This window comes from Glycine soja, chromosome 10 (genome assembly GCF_004193775.1).
Source record: "Glycine soja cultivar W05 chromosome 10, ASM419377v2, whole genome shotgun sequence".
NCBI classification, from domain to species: domain Eukaryota; kingdom Viridiplantae; phylum Streptophyta; class Magnoliopsida; order Fabales; family Fabaceae; genus Glycine; species Glycine soja.
Window position 1 is genome coordinate 12,482,035 of NC_041011.1, and position 25,173 is coordinate 12,507,207.

At 38.3% G+C, this 25,173-nt stretch overlaps 1 protein-coding gene across 1 annotated transcript; it reads right to left on the bottom strand.

Moving 5' to 3' along the window:
- Positions 1–13,392: 13,392 nt before the first annotated feature.
- LOC114371417 lies at positions 13,393–13,737 on the bottom strand. The gene has a single exon (XM_028328871.1). The coding sequence runs from the start codon at positions 13,735–13,737 to the stop codon at positions 13,393–13,395; it is 345 nt and encodes a 114-aa protein (XP_028184672.1).
- Between the last annotated feature and the right edge of the window lie 11,436 nt (positions 13,738–25,173).

Below are 25,173 nucleotides of genomic sequence, written 5' to 3' on the forward strand. Positions count from 1 at the left end.
AAGGGGGATCTTAGCCCCCCCTAATTTTTTTCAATTAAAAAAATTAATATATTAATATTGTGTACTTACCAAAATCCAAAGCTGGCACACATCAGGGTAGACATGACTAAGGTGGGCTCCCGGACTTCGCACGCTGGACGGAGAGTGACCTTTGTTAGGAGGACAAGAGGGGGGACCTACAAAACAAATGACTCTGACGCTCAAGTATATAAGTTAGGAGAGTAAATGAGAAAGTATGCGTATGAGAGCAGGTGAGACTTCGTAAGTGAAGAGCATGTGTTGTGGTGCCGAGAGAGTACGAGGGAACCTGATAATTATAGTGTGTAGAGGGAGCTGTGGGTCCTTGTTTGTAGGGGTTGTTACAGCCCTTGCAAATAATTAACAACTTGTAGATAATAGTCGGTGGCATATATATAAAGTTAGAGATAATGTATAGCTTAGAGATAAAAGCTAGTAGATAATTATTACTTACAGATAATGTGTAACCTTATAAATAATTGCTAGTTGATAATTGTACCTTATGGATAATGTGTAACTTTGTAGATAATTCAATACCTGCCAAGAGATAAAAGATGACAATATATTCAAATAATTAGAGGTCAGAGATAACCTGTTGGTTGGGGAGCCCAGCTGCTAAGGGCTGGATGTTTGTGCTCCTATGCTAAGGCTAACATGGAGGGTTGACATGTGTTTGGGAGTGCCACGTAAGATGCCACGTGTATTTGGTGGATGTTGTATAGTACATAAGCCTTCTAAGCTCTGATGTATCGAAAGAGGTTGTCTCACATCAAGGGAGTTTGTCGGATGTCCGGGGTAGTAGCCTTGACATGTAGAAAGGTGATGAGTTTATCGAGCCCTTAAGCATGGACACATGTTGTTCAGTGTCGAGAGTGGTAACCTCGACAGATGTGAGAGTTGAAGATCTCTCAAGCTTCTCAAGCCCTAATGGATCGAGAAGTCATTTTCATTGGTGGTTCCTCCTCGGTGGATACTTGTCGTAGTGCCTCTGATAGCGAATCCTATTCCTCAGAGAGGTTGAGGGCTTCGCACCATATTGGTAGAGGAACCTCCCACCTCTACGGAGGGTGCGGCCTTTCGTTGCTTCCCTGGTCAGGGAGTCTATCTCGATCATGGTGATTCTCCCTCCTTCTACTCCAAAGGGAGTAAGGACAAGCGATGGGGATGTTAGGGCATCTCCCCGCGTGCGACGTAGCCATAGCATTGGGTCGCCATCGTCCCCCCTGTCGTTGCTGGCTATGAGTGGGTAAGGGACGATGTTTTGAAGTATAAGTCCTCCCTCACCTCTACAGCAAGTATCACTGCTCTCCAACACTAGGTGAAGCTGGAAAATCCTGAGGACTCCTACAAGATAGTCGTCCAGGCTTGTGGGAGTGATGACCTCCCTTTCTTGAGGGCGCGTCAGGCAATCCTTCCTTCTTTTTTATGTATAGATGTCTATTTGAGGTCTTGGGTCTCGTTCTTCCCTTGACCACTTTTTAGTGTGCTCTTCTTGAGCACTTGAATATGGCTCCTTCCCAACTATACCTGAACAATCGGGCCATGATGATGGCCTTTGAGATTTTGTGCCCCTTCTTTAACATCCGACCTAGTGTGCTAGTCTTTCTATTTTTCTTTCGGATGAAGCTGACTAGCAAGATTGGCTAGGTGTCCTTGAGCAGTGTGTTCAATAAACTGTTTGATTTAGACTCAAACAACTTTTGCTACTTCAAGGATCATTTCTTCAAGGTCCTGGTTACTGATGTCGTGGCTGATGGTTTGCCACTTATGTTTCACAGAGATGGGGAGACCTGCTTCTCATTCTATTGGCAGTCTGACCCCATTAGGTTCAAGTCATTTGACGAGGATTTGTTGATGACAAAGCTATTTTGGAACAGCTATCGACCTCATTGGACGCACGGGCCATTCTGTTTGTTCCTTTGGAAAGCGATCCTCTTGTTGCCTTAGACGATAAATTTTGTACCTTGTCTAGTCAATTCAAGCCCCTTATGAAGCAGGTCGAACCTACTGATGGGACTGTGCCACCATCTACTGTCCCCCCTGTTATTGGAGAAAGGGGTCAACCTGTTGATGAGATTGGCTCTATTGTTGGTATTGTTAAGGTCGCCCCCAGTGCTCGTTCCTATGTTTTGACTAAGAGGAAGCTAGATGATGACACTGGGGTGTCAGGCTGCAAGAAGTTGAGGGCTCCTTTGAGCCTTTGAGCTCTAAGGCAAGCTACAGGGTTGACACTTGGTTTGGGTCACCCTCCAAGTTTGCAAGATGTGTCTCCGGCTCCAAGGGTTGTTGAGGCTCCTGCTTCCACTGTTATTGTTGTTGCTACTCCTGCTCCTCCACCTCCTCATGTCATACCTTTTTAGGAGGACACTCCTGCTACTGGAGTTGGTGCGATGGCTACTTCAGTTGGTTCTATTGCGACATCTTCTTCCAACGTTGCCACACCCTTGTTGAGTGCTGGTGTGGAGACCACTAATGCTCCTTTGATGCCGCCTCTTCCTTCTTTGGCTCCACCGGTTCCACCTTTTATTGTGTTGGCAGTGGCGGCGCCTTCCTCATCTTCTCATCCCCATGTCTCTTTGGATCACTTGTACGATTCATTGTGGGGTGCAAATTACAAACCGAAGAAGAAGACCCCAACTGGCTTTGTGTCATCCTGTGATAGAAACCTCATCCAGTCAGTTGGGGTGCAGAACACTATGAATTCTGCCAAAGTCTTCCTCTTGAGAAGCTTGGCGATTTTGAAGGAGAATGGACAACGACACCAAGAGACTCTGCGCAAGGTTTTGTCCTTCGAGACGGAGGTCACCAAATAGACTGCTTGCATGGTTTATAGACAAGAGCACTCTAAGGTAGCTAACGCCACCATCGCGTTCCCTGAAGTTGTGAGGTCAAACCACTAAATTTCTTCCAAGGTTGGTAGTGTCTTGCCCAAGTTGTTCTTCACAAGGTTGGACGGTGATGAACTGTCCGCACACTGCAAGGGCTTGCGGGAAGAGAAAAATGACTTGGCTGGCAAGGTGGAAGGCATTGCGGCAGAGAGGGATGAGCTTGCCAAGGTTGTTGTTGATTTAGAGGCTTGGCTGAAAGAGTCAAAGTCCAGGCTAGAGGAGTTCGAGCTGTGGGTGGCTAGAGAGGGAGACCAACCAGGAGCTTGAGGAGGAGATGATAATGTACAACAACAAGGCTGTGGAGTAGCATGAAAGGGGCTTTCAAAAGGCTATTAGGCAGGTCAGGTTCTTCACCAAGGACCTTGACTTGGGTCTTTTTGACCCTTTCAAGGATGTGAAGGACGGTGTTCTGCTTGACGAGGAAGATATTGCTGCTGAGGAAGAGGCTGGCGAGGAGGCGTAGGATGTTGGGGCCAATGTTTAGGCTATTGTTTATTTGTTTATCTTCTTTTTTCCTTCACTATTGGATTTTGGCCACATAGGCCTTGCAATGATGAAAATTATTATATTTTCTTCAATGCAAATGATTTTCCTTTGTTGACGAATTTTGCCTTATGTGTATGTTATGTATGTTGCCTTTGTTTATGTAATGCTCCATTACTTGTGGTAGTATGAATAAGCTGTGAGAGTGAAATATTTGATAATGAATGAAGCAAGACCTTGTCGATGTGGAGGCAAGACTTTGGTGGTCTTGTGTGAAGTAAAGTAGTAGATGAAATAATCTTAGGTTTGATTTCAACCTGATTAAAGGTCTTGTCACTCATGTAGTGGTGCTTCTTTGTGGAGCTTCTCCTCTGGTGCTTGTGTGGAGTTAGTGTGATTTGCACTTGGTTGAAGGTCTTGTCAACCAGTTTGGTGATAGGTCATCTTGGCCTATTGAGTTTCTCCCCTGATGATTGTGAGAAGTAACTATGACTTTCACCTGATTGAAGGTCTTGTCGACCATTGTGGTGGTAGTTCATGTTGTGGAACCTAGACCTTTGATTGTGGTAGTCATGGTTCTTAAGGAGTGAGCTGATCAAGGAGGGTGCCTTGGGTTTTGTGCGAGTGCTTACCAAGGGTAGACCTTGGGTTTTTTATGTTCTTGTATCCCTGCATAGATAAGAGTTAGGAATAGGAATGATTGTCAAGGGTAGACCTTGCGTACCTTGAGTTCTTATGGAGATAGAACTTAGAAAAAGAAGGGTTTACCAAAGGTGAACCTTGGGTTTAACGAGCCTTGGAAGAGGACGTGTTTGCCCTGGGTTTTGACAAGCCTGTAGAGCTGCGTTGAGGCTTCCAAAGGATGGACGTTGGGTTTTGTGAACCTATGAAACTTACCAAGGGTGAACCTTGGGTTTGACGAGCCTTTGGAGAATCGACTAGAGACGCGTCCGTCTTAGATTTTGGTGAGCCCAATGTGTGTAGCGCATGTTTCATGCTCTTGCATACGTGTCACTTCATGGAGTGGCATCTACTGGAGATGTGGTGTTGTTCTCTTGCATAGGTGCCACTCTTGCAGTGACACGTATTAGAGACGTAATGCCGTGCTCTTGCATACATGTCACTCGTGGAATGGCATATACTGGAGATGTAATGCCCTGTTCTTGTATACGTGTCACTCGTGGAGTGGCACATACTCAAGACATAATGTCGTGCTCTTACATACGTGTCACTCGTGGAGTGGTATGTACTAGAGACGTAATGTCATGCTCTTGCATATGTGCACTTGTGAAGTGGCACGTACTAGAGACGTAATGTCGTGTTCTTGCATACGTGTCACTCGTGGAGTGGCACATACTGGAGACGTAATGTTGTGCTCTTGCATATGTGTCACTCATGGAGTGGCACATCTTGGAGACTTAATGTTGAGCTCTTACATACATGTCACTCATGGAATGGTACGTCCTAGAGACGTAATGTCGTGCTCTTGCATATGTCTCACTCGTGGAGCGGCACATACTGGAGATGTAATATGTGACCCTATAGGACTCTCCAAGGGTGTACCTTAGGTTTTGCATTTGGAGAACCAACTTGTGAGATTCACCAAGGGCGGGCCTTGGGTTTGACGAGCCTGTGGAGTTGCGACCAGTGATGTACATTGTAGAAGCAAGCTTCATGATGATGAATCAAGTTGATTCAATTAGTTTTGATGATGACAAAGATGATGACAAAAATCCCAAAGAATGATTTCAAGATTGAGTCAACAAGTTCAAGATCAAAGATTAATTTCAAGCTTCATGAGAAGAAATCAAGAAGATTCAAGAATCAAGAGAAGTTTGATTTCAAGATTCAAGAGAAGATAAATTCAAGATTCAAGAGATGAAATCAAGAAGACTTCACAAGGGAAGTATTGAAAAGATTTTTCAAAAAACAAACATAGCACAATTTTGTTTTTCAAAAGAGTTTTTCTCAAAATTTTTTAAGTTACCAGAGTTTTTACTCTCTGGTAATCGATTACCAGTTTCTTGTAATCGATTACCAGTGGCAAAGTTTGATTTCAAAAGCTTTTAACTGAATTTGCAACGTTCCAATTGTTTTTTAAATGGTGTAATCGATTACAATATATTGGTAATCGATTACCAGAGTATCTGAACGTTGAAATTCAAATTCAATTGTGAAGAGTCACATCTTTTCATAAAATGCTTTGTGTAATCGATTACATGGTTTTGGTAATCGATTACCAGTGACAAGTTTTGAATAAAAATCAAGAGATGTAACTCTTCCAATGGTTTTCAGGTTTTTCTCAAGGTTATAGCTCTTCCAATGTTTTTCTTGACCAGACATGAAGAGTCTATAAAAGCAAGACCTTGACTTGCATTTCAATAACTTTTAAGATATACTTTAACAACCTTTGAATCTTTTTGAACATCTTTTTGAACTTCTTCTTCTTCTTCTTCTTCTTCCTTTGCCAAAAGCTTTCTGAGTTTTTTGGTTTCCAAACCTTGTTCTTTCACAGAAAACAAAAGTGTGTTATATCTTTTCATTCTCTTCTTTCTTTGCCAAAAAGAATTCGCCAAGGACTCACCGCCTGAATTCTTTTTGTGTTTCTCTTCTCCCTTTTCCAAAAGAACGAAGGACTAATCGCCTGAATTCTTTTGTCTCCCTTCTCCCTTTTCAAAGAATTCAAAACGACACAGTCTGAGAATTCTTTTGATTCTTCCCTTTCCCTTAAACAAAAGATTTCAAAGGACTAACCGCCTTAGATATCTTTTGTTTCCCCTTCACAAAGTTTCAAAGGACTAACTGCCTGAGAACTTTGTCTTAACACATTGGAGGATACATCCTTTGTGGTACAAGTAGAGGGTACATCTACTTGGGTTGTTGTAACTGAGAACAAGAGAGGGTACATCTCTTGTGGATCAGTTCAAGTGGAGGGTACATCCACTTGGTTGTTCAAAGAGAACAAGGGAGGGTACATCCCTTGTGGATCTTTGCTTGTAAAGGTTTTTACAAGGTTGAAAAGAAATCTCAAGGATCGCAGGTCGCCTTGGGACTGGATGTAGGCACGGATTGTTGCTGAACCAGTATAACACTCTTGGTGTTTGTCTTCTTCTTCTCTACACTCTTTAATTTCCACTGTGCACTTTAATTATCGCTTTTACTTTTGGTTAAGTTTCTATTTCTATTTTTGTTCTATACTTTCTTAACATTATAGTAAAAGCCTAATTGAATCTAGTAACATTAAGAAGGATAGATTTTTAATTAGTAAAGGTTCACTAATAATTAATTCAACCCCCCTTCTTAATTATTCCGAGGCCACTTGATCCAACATACATGTCATGAAGACTTACCAAGGACGAACCTTGGGTTTAACAAGCCCCTGTAAAGTTGACCCAAGAAAATCATAAAAAGGAAGGGATGTGAGTGGGTAGTGTTCCCTTTTCTTGGAATCGCCTTACCATCCAGTTCATGTAGTCTATACACTCTGTTGTCTAGACTCGCCATACGAGGTTGTCGGGTTGAAAGGATCATGGTTGAACCTTTGTATTGTATCTCCTTGCTGCTCGAAGCTTGGTAGCTTCTTCTCTAATCCTGATCATTTCTTGGACTTCATCTATTGTCACGAGTTCTACCTTCATGTTTTCTTCATTTTATTGTTGCTGGAAGAACAGTCTCCTTGTTGACGGTTCCCCGACTTCAACAGGGATCGTCGTGTCTATGCCATATATAAGTCAGTAAGGAGTTTTATTGGTTGTTGTCTAGGGTGAACGGTGGTAGGCCAAGAGTATACTAGGGATTTCCTCTTTTCATAGACCCTTAGACTTGTCAAGTCTAGTACATAGGGTCTTAAGGATGACTTTGTTGGTTGCCTCCGATTGACAGTTGGTCTAGGGATGTTTGACAAAGGTGATGAGGTGCTTAACACCTAGTGTCATCAGGAAATCTTCATAGTTCTGAGCTTTGAATTGGGTGTCGTTGTCGGTGACAATGGCGTACAGGAGGCCATACCTGCATATGAGGTACTTCCTGGTGAACTTCTCCACCTCATTGGCCGTAATTTGTTGCAGTGATCTTGCCTCGATCCACTTGGTGAAGTAATTGATTGCCACTAGTAGGTATTTAACTGCTCTTGGTATTTAATGAGAGTTTTGGCAATGTGGTAGTACTTGAGCAGCATTGTCTCCTTGGCAACCTGCCCTTGGACAAGCTATGAGTCTGTGTAGCATAGTAGCTTTTTGGCCCCGACATCTCTTGCTAGTTTTAGACCTGCAATGAGCGCCTCATACTCGGCCTGATTGTTTAAGGCTTTGATGTTGAGCTTGAGGGCTTGCTCCAGGATGACATTGTTAAGACCTTTGAGGATGATTCCTACCCCTCTTCCCTTCACGTTAGACGCGCTGTCAACATAGAGACTCCACCAATCAGGGGTGGTTTTGTCGTTCCCAACAAATTTTGCCAGGAAGTCTGCCATGAACTATGTCTTCATGTGGCCGCAGGGTTCGTACTGGATATTGAACTCTAAAAGTTCTACGGACTAGGTCTCCATCCTCCTTGTTAGTTTAGGCTTTCACAAAACCTATTTGATGGGGTAGTTCATCTTGACTACACCTTTTCTATAATTTGGTAGCGCTTCTCAGCTTCATGAAGTATGCAGCTGGTGAAGTAGATAGGGAGCTGGTGCTTTCCTTCCTCGTGTACAAGGGTTGAGCTAACGGTTTCATCGGCTACTAAGAGATATAGGAGTAAGGCTATTCTTGGCCTGGGTCGACTCAAGACCAGCGGTGTAGCAATGGTCTTCTTGAAGGCTACGAAAGCTTCTTCGCAAGTTTCATCCCACAAGAATGACTCAGTTTTGTTGAATAATGTGTAGAAAGGCTTCGCTTTTTTAGTGAGCTTGGGGAGAAACCTAGACATGGATGTTGGTCTTCCATTTAGCTTCTATACTTCCTGGATGTTAGTAGGACTACGCATCTCCATGAAAGAAGTGCATTTGTTGAGGTTGGCTTCTATTCCTTGATGTGTGATCATGAAGCCTAGGAACTTGCCTTCGCCAACCCTAAAAGTACATTTTTCAGGGTTGAGGTGCATGTCGTATTTGCAGAGCTCTCCAATGAATTCTTGGAGGTTTGCCATGTGTTGGGCTATGCTATGAGACTTGACGACCATGTTGTTGACATAGACCTCGATGTTTCTCCGATCTGCTGCTTGAAAATTTGGTTCATCAATCTCTAGTATGTAGCACCTGCATTTTTTAGGCCAAAGGGCATGACCCTGTAGCAGAAGTTGGCATCTTCAGTGATGAATGTTGTTTTCTCCTCGTTTAGAGTGTGCATCATGATCTGGTTGTATCCAGAGTAAGCATCCAGGAAGCTTAGCACCTGGAACCCGAACGCTCTATCAACTAGCCTGTCAATGCTGGGCAGAAGGTATGCATCCTTGGGGCACACCTTTTTTAGATCAGTGTAGTTTGTGCACATTCACCATTTGCCATTGGCCTTTTTGTTGCATTTGTAGAGCTTTCCAAAGACTTCTTCCAGGTCTGCCACGTGTTGGGCTATGCTATGAGACTTGACGACCATGTCGTTGACATAGACCTCGACTTTTCATCAGATTTGTTGCTTGAAAATTTGGTTCATCAATCTCTAGTATGTAGCACCTGCAATTTTTAGGCCAAAGGGCATGACCCTGTAGCAAAAGTTGACATCTTCAGTGATGAATGTTGTTTTCTTCTCATCTGGAGCGTGCATCTTGATCTGGTTGTATCCAGAGTAAGCATCTAGGAAGCTTAGTACCTGGAACCCGAATGCTCCATCACAGCTTGTCCAGGTGGAATATTTGACTTCTCTAATGAAGATGGCATTAGGGAGCTTGTCCACTTCTTCTCTCACAGCTTTGCGTCATTCTTCTCACATCTTAATTTTCTTCTGTGATACCAATTTAGCCTAGGGACAGATGGCGAGCTTGTGGCAATAATGCCGGGTAGATACCTAGCATGTCAAATGGTTGTCAAACGAGCAGGTCTGTGTTCTTATGTAGGACATCAATGATGCGTCTGCGCTCATGACTAGTGAGGTTCCTACTGAGTTACGTGCACTGCCTGGGTTTCGATAGGCTTTAGGCCTCTGTCAGAAGTGTCATCACGCGGATCTACATTGAATTTTTTGTCAAGGCTTGCTTGGTAGATGGTCAAGGCTTGAATTTGTGAATGTATGAATACATGAATTTTGATGATGCCAAAGAAGAATCAAACAAGGCCGCTTCAAAGGATAAGCATTTGCTTCAAGATTAATTCAAGATTGCTTCAACAAACAAAGCCTTGTTTAAAGATTCACTAAAGATCAAGCCTTGCCTAAAAAAAAAGGGTTTCAAAGTCATGCAAGGCTCTAGTAATTGATTACCAGGAAGTGTAATCGATTACCAGAAGGGAAGAATGAAAAAGAGCTGTTGAAAAAGGGTTTTGAATTTGAATTTTGAACATGTAATCGATTACCATATGTCTGTAATCGATTACCAGCAACGAAACTCCTAAAATTCAAATTCAAAAGTCATGACCCTTCAAATTATAATTGTGTAATCGATTACACAAACATTGTAATCGATTACTAGTGGAGAATTTTCAGAAAATCTACCAACAGTCATATCTTTTGATTGGATTTGTGAATGGCCATCAAAGGCCTATAAATAGGTGACTTGGGCATGAATTTTGATGAGAGAGTTTTGCTTGTTCAAAATGTTTTATCCTCTCAAAAGGAAATGAAAGAGATTCCAAGAGAACTTCATTGGCAAATGCTCTCTCAAAAGAAACTCTTAGGCAAACACTTGCAAATCCATTAAGAGTTTCTCCATGGACTTCAATTATAATATCCTTCTCTTCAAGAGAGAATTCTTCTTTATTTCTTCTCATTCAAAGAGATTGATTAAGGGACTGGGGGTCTCTTAAGTTGTAATGATTCCTGAACACAAGGGATGGGTTGTCCCTATATGGTTCAGACTTTGTAAACGAATTTTTACAAAGGGAGTGGAAAATCTCAAGTGGGATTGCTTGAGTACTAGACGTAGGCACGGACTTTGCCGAACCAGTATAAAAACTGTGTTTGCATTCTCTCTTCCCTTATCTCATTTATTTTATTGCAATCAATTTTTTCTTTCATGTTTAAAGAACATTATTAAATTGATTGTTGCTTCTTTTGCATTCTAAGTCTATCCCTATTAAGTTATTGAGGTCGCTGGTCCAATAGAATTGAAGGCCCTTCTTCCACGCTTATGACTTGAGTACCTTCAGCCCTGTGGGGTGAGGTTTGGCAAGCTCCATTGTGGGAGGATAAGGTGCCACCGTTAAGCTTTCTACGTAGCATTATTGTACTTGCTTTTGATCTGCCTTGATAGTCACGATCTCTCCTATCAAGGTAAGGATCTTCATCTTTAGATGCAGTGTGGAGATGATGGCTCCAAGCTCATTGAGCGTCATCTTGCCAATCAAAGCAAAGTAAGAGGTGTTGGATCAAGTGGCCTCAGAATAATTAAGAAGGGGGGGGGTTAAATTAATTATTCCTAAACCTTTACTAATTAAAAATTTACTCTTCTAAGGCTTTTACTATGTTGTTAAGTAAATGAAGAATAGAAAATAAACTTAACCAAAAGTAAAAGCGGGAATTAAAGTGCACAACAGAAATTAAAAGAGTAGGGAAGAAGGAGACAAACACACAAAAGTTTTTATACTGGTTCAGCAACAACCCATGCCTACATCCAGTCCCCAAGCGACCTGCGATCCTTGAGATTTCTTTTCAACCTTGTAAAAATTCTTTTACAAGCAAAGATCCACAAGGGATGTACCCTCCCTTGTTCTCTTTGAACAACCTAGTGGATGTACCCTCCACTAGAACTGATCCACAAGAGATGTACCCTCTCTTGTTCTCAGTCAACAACCCAAGTAGATGTACCCTCTACTTGCACCACAAAGGATGTACCCTTCAATGTGTTAAGACAAAGTTCTCAGGCAGTTAGTCCTTTCAAACTTAGTGAATGGGGAAACAAAAGAATTCTCAGGCGGTTAGTCCTTTGAAATCTTTTGTTTTAGGGAAAGGGAAGAATCAAAAGAATTCTCAGACTGTGTCATTTTGAATTCTTTGACAAGGGAGAAGGGAGACACAAAAGAATTCAGGCGGTTAGTCCTTCGTTCTTTTGGAAAAGGGAGAAGAGAGACACAAAAAGAATTCAGGCGGTTAGTCCTTGGCGAATTCTTTTTGGCAAAGGGAGAAGAGAATGAAAAAGATGAATAGCACAAGTTTTTGAACAAAGAACTTTTCTTGAAAGAGAAAGTCTTGAACAAAAACTTTTAGAAAGATGAAGAGAAGATGAAACAGAAAAACTATTGAAAGAGATGAAAGAAAATATTGAAAGATGATTGAGATGAATAAAAAATGAGATTGTTCCATGCCAAGGTCACATATTTATAGTTTCCTGATGACTCAAGTTAAAACTTGTAACTCTTGGCCATTCCTGATGACTTTTGAAAGAATCTTCAGAAACAAGTCACTTGAAGAAATGTGACTCTTGGAAATGAATTTTTCGAAAACAGTCACTGGTAATCAATTACCATAAAGGTGTAATCGATTACACATCAACAGATGTGACTCTTCATTTTGAATTTTGAAAATTTTAACGTTTTAAAGCATTGGTAATCGATTACTATAATCTGGTAATCGATTACCAGAGAGTAAAACTCTTTGGTAATGATTTTGTGAAAACTTCTTGTGCTACTCAATGTTTTGAAAAACTTTTAATACTTATCTTGATTAAGTCTTCTCTTGATTCTTGAATCTTTGAGTCTTGAATCTTGATCTTGATTATTCTTGAATCTTGAATCTTTTGAAGTGTTCTTGACTCAATCTTGAACTCATTCTTGAATGTCATCATCTTTGTTATCACGAAGTGATCTTGACTTTTGAGCTTTCTGTCATTATCTTTGTTATCATCAAAACTCCTTGAATCAATCTTGATTCATCATGAAGCTTGCTTCTACAAGAGGTATTTGCATCAATGATTAGATACTTGATTGTAAAGCTTATGGAGAGCGAGCCTTGACCGAAGGTAGTCATAAGGTCTACATAACCTTTGGTCTTTACTCGCTTCCCTGTGAAGCCGAGGAGTGGACTGACATAAGGTTGGATGGTGTTAGGTGAAACTTCAAGTCTCTAGAATTTCTTCCAATATAAAATATTAGTGGAGCTACCCTGGTCGATGAGGAGCTTGGACACCATGAAGTTGGCAATTATGATGGAGACAACCATGGGGTCGTCTTCATTGATGAGGTTGATACCCTTGAAGTCTTTATCTGTGAAATTGATAAAAGGAAGACTTCGTGGTGATGGTGTATCGACATAGTTGATGTCGATGTCCAGGATGACTTGGAGGTGGCATTTGTGGGACTGGCTGGATTGTCCTCCATAGGAGAATCCTCCCGCAATAGTATTGATCACCCCTCTTATTTGTTGGGAAGGTTCCTGTTCTTGTGGAGGTTGTCGATCGTGTCTTGGTTGATTGTGTCTTTGTCTTCTTCGATCTTCTGCTTTGTCTCTTCTTCTGTCTACATCGTGATTCCTATGTTGCTCCTTTTGGTGTCCTTCGAGTCTCGCTCCTACTTGGTGGTTGTCTAGCCTCTTAACAAACTGGGCTAGGTATCCAACTTATATGAGCTATTCTATTTTGTCTTGCAGGGCCAAACAGTCTTCTATGTTATGACTGATACTGCAATGGTATCAGCAGTATTTGCTCGCATATAACCCCAATTTTGAAGGTTTCATTGAAGGTAGCCTGATGGGTACCTCTCAAGGATTATAGTGTGATTGGCTATTAGGGGTGTGTAACGCTCATACCTGGGCCCGTTTGGGAGAGGGTGACGCTTGTCTAACTTGTCCCTTTTGTTTGACTTGTGTGAATCGGTCTTGGTGTTTCCTTCTCGCATGTCATGCTTTTGTCTGGCTTGTCTGACTTCGTTCCTAAATCAAGATATTTCTTCCATCTGGATGTAGCCTTTGGCTCGTTCGTACAACTCGTCCATGCTACTAGGAGTTTTTTTGCATAGACTGTCCGTAAACTTGCTAGGCTGTAAAGCGAGGAGAATGAAGTGTAATGCTACCTCTGGGTTGAGATTATGGATTTGGATGACAATGCCTCCAAACCTATCCCATAATTTCTGGAGAGATTCATCATCTGCTTGTCTCAAGTTGGCCAGTGCAGCCGATGTCATGCAATGTGATCGGCTAGTTGCATAATGCGCACTAAAGCGCTCGACTGGAGTGTCGAAGCTGTCAATAGACCATGGAGGAAGTCCATCGTACCCGGTCATTGTCGCCCCCTTGAGGGACATTGGAAAGACACGACACAAGATCACATCGTCATTAGTGTACAAATTTGCCTGAGTCAAGAAAGCATCCAGATGTTCATCTAGACGGTGATCCCATCATACCGCTCCAGATTGAGTGATTTCCAACCTTTAGGCATGTCAGCTTCGATGATACGGTGGACCATAGGGTGCCGACGAGTAGTCTACCCTATAAGACAATGCATGTGGGAGAGACTTGGATTATCTTAAGTGTTGACTATGCGTCGGAGGTATGATTCCCCTTGAGTGCACTCAGACAATGTATGAGCAGGGTGCTCATCGCTTTGGGGGAGTCTAAAACTAGCCTCTAACTGATCATGGTCAACCTATAGCTTTCTTAGCTCCTCCTTATGGCGTCGCTCCATCTCCACAATTCAGTTCTGAAGTTGTTGGAGGGTATCAGTATCTGGCATGGTTGCTGGAGGAGGATTGGAGTCTTCGAAAAGAGTCTCACATCAGAGGCTAGACTGTGTGCTAACCATGGGTGCGAAAGAAAGAGATAACGAGAGACCGCAAGATATGTTTTACCACAGCCTCTCGGTGGGTGCCAAATGTACTTACCAAAATTTGAAGATGACACATGTCAGGGTGGACGTGACTAAGGTGGGCTTCCAGACTTCGCACGTCAGACTGAGAGTGACCTTTGTTAGGAGGACAAGAGAGGGGACCTACAAAATAAAGGACTCTGACGCTCAAGTAAGTATATGAGTTAGGAGAGTAAATGAGAAAGTATGCATATGAGAGCATGTGAGAGCTCGTAAGTGAAAAGTGTGTGTTGTGGTGTTGAGAGAGTATGAGGGAACCTGGTACTTATAGTGTGTAGAAGGAGTTGCGGGTCCTTGTTGCTAGGGGTTGTTACAGCTCTTACAAATAATTATTGGCTTGTAGATAATAGCCGGTAGCTTATAGATAAAGTTAAAGATAATGTATAGCATATAGATAAAAGCTAGTAGATAATTGTTACTCACAAATCATGTGTAGCCTTATAGATAATTGCTAGTAGATAATTGTACCTTATAAATAATGTGTAATTTTGTAGATAATTGAATAATTGTCAAGAGATACAAGATGACAATATATTCAAATAATTTGAGGTTAGAAATAACTTGTTAGTTGGGAAGCCCGAGTTCTAAGGGCTGGATCTCCATGCTCCTATGTCAGGGCTGATTTGAAAGATTGATGTGTGTCTCAGTGTCTCAGAGTGTCACGTAAGATGTCATGCGTATTTGGTGGACTCTGGACACTACATGTTGTTTGTTTATTTTATAGAAATTTGATTTCTTTTTTAGTAAGTAAAGAAATCTGATTTGAAAATGATTATATTTTTTTATAAATTTAAATTATTATGGAAATAATTTTTATCTTTTAACTTTATTTTTTAATTTATAAAATTCATAGTAATTTTTTTAAAAGAAATTTTATCTTAATATTATATTTTATCAAAATTTAGTAATTATATGATCAGTTTGTCTTTTCTAACTTTTTTAAATTATAAAATTAATAGTACTTTTATCCCTTTTTAAGAAGTTTTATCTAAATATTATATTTCATTAAATTTTAGTTATTATATAATAACTTTTTTTTGCTTTGTTAATATTTAATTGTTAAACTATTTTTTTTTTTGAAGAAATTGAATGAGTTCTTGTTTTCAAATGTCATATAAATAAATCATTAGATTAATTAAAGATTGTTATAATTTCCAAACTATGGAAATGTACAATAGCAATCATTTTAGACATCGACGATAAAGGCTAAAAGATAGTGCACCACATGCAAGAAAGATATTTAATTTTTCATATTTTATATTTCATGTTTTAGTAACAAGACTACATTTGGTAATAAGATGGAAGGTAAATTTTGTATTAAATACTTATTAGTATGCATTGAAAAGAAAATTTTTAACTAATAATTGTTTGTTGATTATTTTCATGACATATAAAAAAGACCTTAAGTGGGTTTTTGTTATAAGATGTTATGTGTTTTGATAGATTATTAATGTAATTTAATGTATGAAAGCCTTGTTATAAAATATTTTGTACAAAAAATAATAGTATATAATTGTTGAATATATTTTATGTTTTGTGATTGACCCCCTGTCATCTCATTCTGGATCCGCCCCTAAACCAAAATACCAACCCATGAAATCAACACTATTTGAACTTATAATTAGGCAGAGCATATCAGTTCCTATTGAATTTTGCATAATCAAAAGGAATAGAATCCCACAAACGAAATGCACTACGGGAGACAATCAAATCTGCACAAGTGTTGACTTCTTTAAATATATGACCAACAAAAAAGTTGATTGACGGTGTAAAATTTTTATGACTAATCCATATGTTTCTAAGCTTTCAAAGGGAGGGATGTATATCTTAACATGCATGCACATTTTCTTCTTTAACCTTCAATTTTTTTTTAACGATTCTTTAACCTTCAATTAATAGTAGTTACGTATTTTACAATATTTCGGACTTAATTTGGTGGTCAAGTACGATAGAATATGAAAACAGGATCAAAATATATGATAAGAGCAAGATAAGTTGTAATCTTATCTAATATTTAGTGGACATCTTATAACAAAAATTAGATGATGATAATATATAAATATAAACTATATTAAAATGAAAAAAATATTATTTCAGAAAAATGCATATAATTTTTTAAAAATTAAGGTTTCTATAAATTATGAAAATTATAAAAAAAAATTATAATTTTAACTAAATTATATAAAATTATATTTTATGTCTAGCATCTAATAGGTTCTTTATTTCCTAGTGTTAAAATTATGGCTGATTAATGAGCTATCTCGTTTGATTTATCTATGATAACATTTATGCGCCCAATGCAACAACAACAAAAGTCTTATTCTATTTAGTTAAATGGATCGATCCATTTAAATTACAAAGGTTATCGATTTCACTTTTATATACATAAATGATGAGTTAATAGACAATTTAGTCCCTGAAATTGTATCCATTTTGTGTATTAGTCTCTAACTTAATATTAAATTCAAAATAGTCTCTATCTTTGCATAAGTGTTACAAAATAATCATTCCGTTAAATTTTAAAGTAATGCCGTTAGTGAGGTCAATTTTAGTGCCACGTGGACTATCCAGCGTTGCATTAAAGGATGACGTGGCATGACACGTGGACGTGCCTCCTAAAAGATGTCACGTCATTTAATAATAACAAAATGAGTAAATAGGCAATTTAGTCCCTGACTTTGTACCCCTGTTGCATATTAGTCCCTAACTTATTGAAAAATTCAAAATGGTTCTTATCTTTTGCATAAGTGTTGCAAAAGATAAGGACCATTTTGACGCGAAAAAAAAAGATAGATCCAAGTTCCAGACCTTACCTCTACCCTTAATGGCCACATCAACCATCACTACAACCACCACTTGCCAATGAACCATGTAACCAAAGAGGACACAACAACGAACGACCACCTCTCATAGTAACCTCTCATGAGAATGAAGGTCAAGGCAACAAAAAAAAATGTCGCGTGATTAAACAAGGAAAGCGAAGAAGAACAAGTTATTGGGTGCACAAGAAGTTGTTGGGAGGGGTATTTCCAAAATTTTAAAAAGTTGTTGGGTGCACAAGAAGTTTTACAGGTGCACAAAACAACTCCTCATTATCAGCCATAACATTAACACACAGTAAAAAAAAAAAATATTAACACACGAAAATAAAGGTCTTCTTAAGTGGCCAAAATAATAAAATACAATAACTATCTTTATAATATTTTTTCCTTTCAAAAAAATATTTATAATATTTTGTTACATTTATAAAATATATGATAACATTATCTTATCTCTTATAATCTACCTTCACTCCTCCCCCCACCCCACCTCCCCCCCTGTCTCTTATGCAAAAAATATATAAGATTTACATATAATAAATATAACATAAATTTGACACCTAAATTTAAATTATTTTGTTGATTAAGTTATAAAATTAAATCATTATTATTTAATATATTTTTTAAAATAAAATATTTGAATAATAATTATAAGTTTAAAATATTATATTGCTTTTTTATAATTTTAAGAAGAGTAATTACATAAAGTTGTGTAATTTTCATAATTACATAAATAAAATTATATTATTTTCAGAATTTTTTTAAGAAAAACTAAACATTATTTTTTAGAAAATTTTAATTAATTTTAATGAAATAATAATTTTATTATTTGAACATAATCTATATCTTATTGTTACCTAATTTATTATATGATGTATACCATATATTAGATAGAATTAAAGATTATTTTACTCTTATTTTATCATATTCTTATATCCCATCACATTTATTTACAGGTTATGTTTGGTAAGGTATTTCAATTAACTTTTAGCTTTTTTTACTAGTTAAAAAATTCATTTAATTATTTGGTAAGCAATTTTTTTAGTAGCTTTTAACCTTTCTTGAAACATTATTTGAAGTAATGTTTTTAAAACACTAGCTTTTAACTTTTTAAATTTTCTTTCATTTTTATCCTTGATATATTTATATTCATTTTTCTTGTTACCTTTATTAAATAAATTATGGTTTTATTTTATTTTTATTTTATCATTTTACACTTTTCAGATACCTCAACAGCTAGTTTTACCAAACACTTCTAATTTAATAAACTAGTTTTTCAACTTCTAGCTACCAATTAACTTTTCAGCTTCTAAACTAGTTTTTCAGTTAGTTTTGCCAAACATAACCATAGATATATGTTTTGTTGTAGTTTGATGGGTATTGCAAAGACAAAGTCCCACATTGTTTGGAATAGCTTTGTCTGGTGCTTATATATCATTTTGTGATATAATTTTTTAATGTTGCTCACGTTTTATGGAAGTCTTGCACCCATGAACTTGGGTCATGTTGGCTTATTGTAATGCAACTCCCCTAATTTGCCCCCATGTGCATGCGATAATGGGTCTGCAAAGTTTTGCACTTTTATTTAATTCAACTATTTTTGAACAAGAACTTATCCAAAATATCTTGATTTTAATGTGGCAAAAATTGATTCAGCAAGGGATTTTACCATTTATTTCTTTTGGTTGTTTTAATATGTTATAGTTACCCAATCAATTACTTTATTGTTGGTTTAATTCTCAATTCCTTTTTTTTTTCCATTTTCGTGCTCCCTTCTCACCCTATAAATACCACATTTCAAACCTTGCTTCAAATATACCAAAATCTTCTCTTCTTCCTTCTTTTTGAGTTTTCTTTATCTAGTCTTGGATTTTGAATTTGAATCTTGTCAATTTTGTATCTTGAGAAACTTGTGTAGGAGTGTAGGATACCACAAATAAGTCCTTTAGTGCAGTGCCAAAGCACTCGAGGAGCAGTCATTTGTGATTTCCAACATGTTTATCCTCTGAAATTTAATATAATCTACAAAAAGTGTATTCAAGAGTATAGACACCAATCCAAGAATCATGCCTAAACTTAGGTTGCCCCTCACATTACACTTCCATAGAGAACCACAAGGGAGCAATACTACTAACACATTCCATATTACACCAGTCTCTCCACCACACAAATGCAGATTTAGAGTTCCATCTATCATTTGGAATCACTCTATCCAACAAATCATACCTATATACCATAAGGTTCTACCATACAACATTTTTCTCGGTTGAACATTGCCATTTCCACTTGTTGAGAAGGCTTAAATTGAGGAGGTCAAGATGTTGAATGTTAAGCCCACCAAGGCATTTATGCTGACACACCTTATCCCAATTAATAATGCTCTTTTTTTAACAGTCACTTCCACCTCCAAAAAAAAACTTTGAATTCCAATAAGCAAAATTGACACTTTTTTCAGCTTCTTAAAGAATTTTTTTCTTAAAAAAAAGTGGCTTATTAGATAGTACTTACCCTTCCAGGCAACAAGCCTACTCTTTAATGAATCCATCTAGTCACTTTCCTTGAATTTGCACCAACAGGAAAACCCAAGAATACAAAAGGAATCCAAGTAATATATTGCAATGAAGAAGCTGCCACCAAAAAATTGATCATCTACATTAATACCAATAACATTACTCTAGATGAAAATTCAATTGAAACAAGCTCAACTTCTAAGAACATCCTTTAACAATCACAATAAATATCATTGATATGAACAGATAAAAATGGAATAGATTTGAAAAGATGAAACATAAATTTTTATAGATAATTTGAGATATTTTATTACACAAGTTTTCGAGAGCCCGTCTCTCCACAATTCAGATTCTTCCTAATTCCCGAGTGACTTTCCCATTCTGGTTTACTTCTATTTATACTACATCTAATGGACACAATTATTCTGAATGGTTGTGACTGTTCCCAAGGGTCATGCCCCCTTGATTCACATCTCCTGACCTTGCACCCTTTGGGTGGAACGTAACTATTGGGTGGTTTACACTCTTTGGGTGGGTTGTAGCTGTTGGATGGTTTTCACCCCTTGGGTGTTGTGCACCCTGCTGGTGGTGGTCCATGGTTATTGCTTCTCTTGCTCGTTGTTTACGGGTGTACACCTTGGTGATGTGTGGCTTATGCTTATGCTTATGCTTATCAATACCCCTGCCTAAAAGACTCACCTTGTTCTGAAGGTGATAAGTCAGAAAAACCTATTGTAATTTAGCCACAGATTCCCAACTATTTTCACTGGAAGGGAGATTTTGCCACGGAATTAAAACTTCCACGTTGCCAGGTTGTAATTCACGAATATCTAAAACAGAATCTAGATAAGTTTGTAATTCCTGATCCTCAGATAACATAGGTGGTAAAGGTTGGGACTGGAACGAGTCACCAATGGCTTTCTTAAGGAGAGAGACAAGAAAGACCGGATGAATTTTACTATGAGATGGAAGATCCAACTTATAAGCAACAACACCCACCTTGTTTAACACCTGGAAAGGACCATAAAATCGAGGGCTGAGTCTTTCATTAATCCTTTTAGCCAAAGATTTTCTCCTGTAAGGTTTCATCTTCAAGAACACCCAATCACCGACTGCATATTCTATGTCCCGGCGGCGTTTGTTGGCATTTGCTCGCATGATATCTTGAGACTTCAACAAATTTTCTCTTAGAGTATGTTTGGATGGAGAAATTTAATAGGGTAATTCAATTTTTTAAAGGATTTTAATTACTTTTCAATTAAATAAGATGTTCGGATAAAAATTTGAAAAGAAATTGAAATTTGAGTATTTTGATGAGGGATTTTAGTTAACTTGAATATTAGCATTTCAAATTCTTTCATTTTAGGAAAGAATTTGAAATTCTTTTGTGAAACAGCTTCTCTCACTATTCTCTCACCATTCTGCTTCTGATCTTCTTCCTCTGCTTCCGCAAGAAGCGGAACCTGGCGGCGAAACATAGCTCAGGGAGCATCCCTCTGGTGTCCAAGGAGATCACCATGGTCAAGGCCTCGGATCCGAAGAAGATGGAGGAGGCGAAGGTCAAGGTTGAAATTGGTGGGGCCTAGCACCACCGAAGCAGCGAACTAGTGTCGGTGGAGGATCTCGATATAGGGTGGGGCCGCTGGTACACCATTTGGGAAGTGGAACTCGCCACGCGCGGGTTTGCAGAAGGGAATGTTATTGGGGAAGGAGGCTACGCCATTGTGTACAGAGGTGTTCTGCATGATGCTTCCGTTGTGGATGTCAAGAATCTTCTCAACAACAAATATGTCACTTTCTCTAATTCTCCAACATCTTTTTTTCTTCAATTTTTTACTATGCTAGGATTCCTCCAACAATTTTCGACCACCTGCAAATATATTCATTTAGCACAAACATCTAATTTCATCCCTCAAAAGGAAATAACCTTTTATTTTTTATTCTCAATTATTTGAAATCAATAATCAATACACCATTTTATTTTAACGTCTAACTGCTGTTACAGAGGTTTTTTAAACACAAAAATGAAGAAATTCAATTTCTTTATCTAAACACAAAATTTTGAAAATGAAGAAATTTAATTTTTTTTATCCAAACACAAAATTTAAAAAATGAAGAAATCTAATTTTTTATCCAAACACAATTTTAGAAATGAAGGAATTTAAATTGAAGCATTTAAAATTCTCATAATTTAAAATTCTTTAGAATTTTAAATTTTCTTATCCAAACACACTCTTAGAGTAGCCAATAATTCATTCCGAGCAATTGTTAGTTTATTGACTTCTTCAAGGCAGGAAGGAATGGTGGATCCCTTGAGAATGTGAGGGGGATCATGTCCATACAAAGCTTTGAAAGGAGACATCATGCTTGAAGTGTTATAATTAGTGTTAAACCAGAATTTTGCCCATGGAAGACAAAAGGCCCATTTCTTAGGCTTTGTTCTAGTTAACCACCATAAATAAACTTCCAAGCATCGGTCGACAACTTCTGTCTGTTCGTCAGTTTAAGGATGATATGTTGAAATGAACTTAAGCTGTGTACCTGCTTCTTTAAAAAGGGCTTTCTTGAAGTTGCTTAAAAACAAAGGGTCATGACCTGAAACAATGGAAGACGAAAATCCATGAAATCTTACAATTTCCTATAGAAAAACTACAGCTACTTCGGTAGCAGTGAAGGGATGTCCTAATGGTATGAAGTGGGCATATTTAGTGAGTTGGTCAACCACTACCAGGATTGTATCCTTCCCCTTGGATTTGGGTAGTCCTCTAATAAAATCCATAGAAATATCTGTCCATACTTGAGTAGGAATGGGTAATAGCTGTAGCAATCCTGCTGGAGACAAGTTGTCGCTTTTGTTTCTTTGACAGACTTCGCAAGTAGCAACAAAATTCTTGATATCAGTTTTCATCCCTTCCCAATACACTAGACTTGCTATTCTTTTGTAAGTTCTAAAGATGCCTGAATGTCCTCCTACCAATGATGAATGAAATTCTTTTAAAATGATTGGAATTCGGGAGGAAGATTTTGATAGCACCAATTTTTCCTTGTAAAATAACTTCTGATCCCTCAAAGTATAGCCCATATGAGATGCAGGATCAATAATCAGGTCTTGCATGATTTTCTATAACTTGTCATCTTGTTTGATCTCTTCTGTCCATTCCTCGAAATCGTGAATTTGTAAAACTATCATGGCACAATAGGAACTTCTCCTAGAAAGGGCATCAGCGGCAGAATTTTCCTTCCCTGGCTTGTACTGTATTTCAAAATCATATCCTGCCAATTTGGAAATCCATTTGTATTGTTCCTCACCGAGCATCCTCTGTTCTGTCAAAATTTTCAAACTTTTTTGGTCAGTTTTGATAATAAAATGGTTTCCCAACAAGTAGTGTCACCATTTTTGGACTGCTTTCATGACTGCCATCAATTCACTATCATACACCGATTTTCTTTGGTTTCTTTCAGATATGGTAGTGCTCCAAAAGGCTAAGGGTCTTCCTTCTTGCATTAGAACCGCTCCTAATCTAGTTCCACAAGCATCAGTTTCAACCACAAAAGGCTTTGAAAAGTCAGGTACTACTAACGTAGGCAAACTAGTCATGGCTTGCTTAAGTTGTTCGAAGGCAGTTTGTGCCTCTGGACTCCATTGGAAGGCATTTTTCTTCAACATGTTGGTCAATGGCCTTGCTATTTTTCCATAATTATGAACAAACCTCCTGTAATAGCCAGTAAGGCCTAAGAATCCCCTTAAGCTAGTGACATTCTTGGGCGTAGGCCATAATGTCATTGCTTCCAACTTCTAAGGATTTGTGGATGCACCTCCAGCGAAAATAACATGTCCTAGATATTCCAAGTTTGCTTGGCCGAAGGAGCATGTCTTGCCGTTGATCTTTAATTCACTTTGTTGCAATAATGTCAATGCATTTCGCAGTTGCTTATGTTCTTCCATGGAAGGGCTATATATTAGGATATCATCAAAGAATACTAAAATGTATTTCTGGAGTACTGGCCTTAAAACTTCATTCATTAATGATTGAAAAGAAGAAAGTGTGTTAGTAAGTCCAAATGGAAGTACCATAAATTCATAGTGGCCTTCGTGTGTGCGGAAAGTGATTTTTGCAATGTCATCTTCCTTCATTTCGTTCACAAAAATGTCCCTTAAATGTTCTTCACCAACATTCTGCAGCATTCGTGCAAATCTTTCGAATTGCGTACTCTTCCACTATTTTTTCTTGTTTAAGTGCAAGGCGGGCAACAAAAGGGTTGAGAGTGGCTGAGGTTTGGAATCTTTCAAGAATGACAACTTTGAAATCGCCCCATCCAATATCAGAATTGCAAGTCTCCCACCATTGGAACCAAGATAGCGCCTTTCCATCTAGTGTCACCATAACTACTTGAATTTTCTCTTCTTCCAGTATATCTCTCATTTGAAAGAAGCATTCCAATTTATTTATCCAACTATAAACATCAGATTCCCCATCATATATGGGGATTTCCAATTTTCTCCATCGTTTTATTTTTCCTTCGCCGGTGTGGTTTTTGGGAGTCTCTTCTTTATTAACGGAACCTTTAGGTGTGCCATCATCTGAATGCTTGGACAAATTTTCCATTATGGCTTCTAGGCGCGCAAAACGTGTTTCAAGTTGTTGTCGTTCTACATCTCGTTGTTGTCATTCTGCAACTTGGTTTTCTCGCTCCGCCATTAGCATCTCTAAAATTCTCTCCATTGTGTTTGGATTTTCAGAATTAGATCGAGTTGTCACCATTGTTGGAAACAAGCACCGGATCAGTGCTCTGATACCAAATTGATATGAGCAGATAAAAATGGAACAGATTTGAAAAGATGAAACAAAATTTTTTCTAGATAATTTGAGATATTTTATTACACAAGTTTTCGAGAGTCTGTCTCTCCACAATTCAGATTCTTCCTAATTCCCGAGTGACTTTCCCATTCTGGTTTACTTCTATTTATACTACATCTAATGGACACAATTATTCTGAATGGTTATGACTGTTTCCAAGGGTCATGCCCCCTTGATTTGTATCTCCTGACCAAGCACCCCTTATGCAAATCATAACGGTTGGTTGTGATTGTTCCCAAGGGTCATGTCCCCTTGATTCACATCTCCTGACCTTGCACCCCTTGGACGGATCATAACGATTGGTTGTAACTGTTCCGAAGGGTCATGTCCCCTTGATTCACATCTTCTGACCTTGCACCCTTTGGGTGAAACGTAACTATTAGGTGGTTTACACCCTTTGGGTGAGTTGTAACTGTTGGATGGTTTACACCCCTAGGGTGTTGTGCGCCCTACTGCTAGTGGTCCATGGTTATTGCTTCTCTTGCTCGCTGTTTGCGAGTGTACACCTTGGTGATGTGTGACTTATGCTTATCAATCATCATTTCATCACCATATTGTAATCGGTACCTCACCCACTCTTCCAACCTCAAAACCAAAATAAAAAATCCATCCTAGATCTTGGCTCTTACATTTATATGAATTTAAATTTTTTTGTCTAATTTTATAG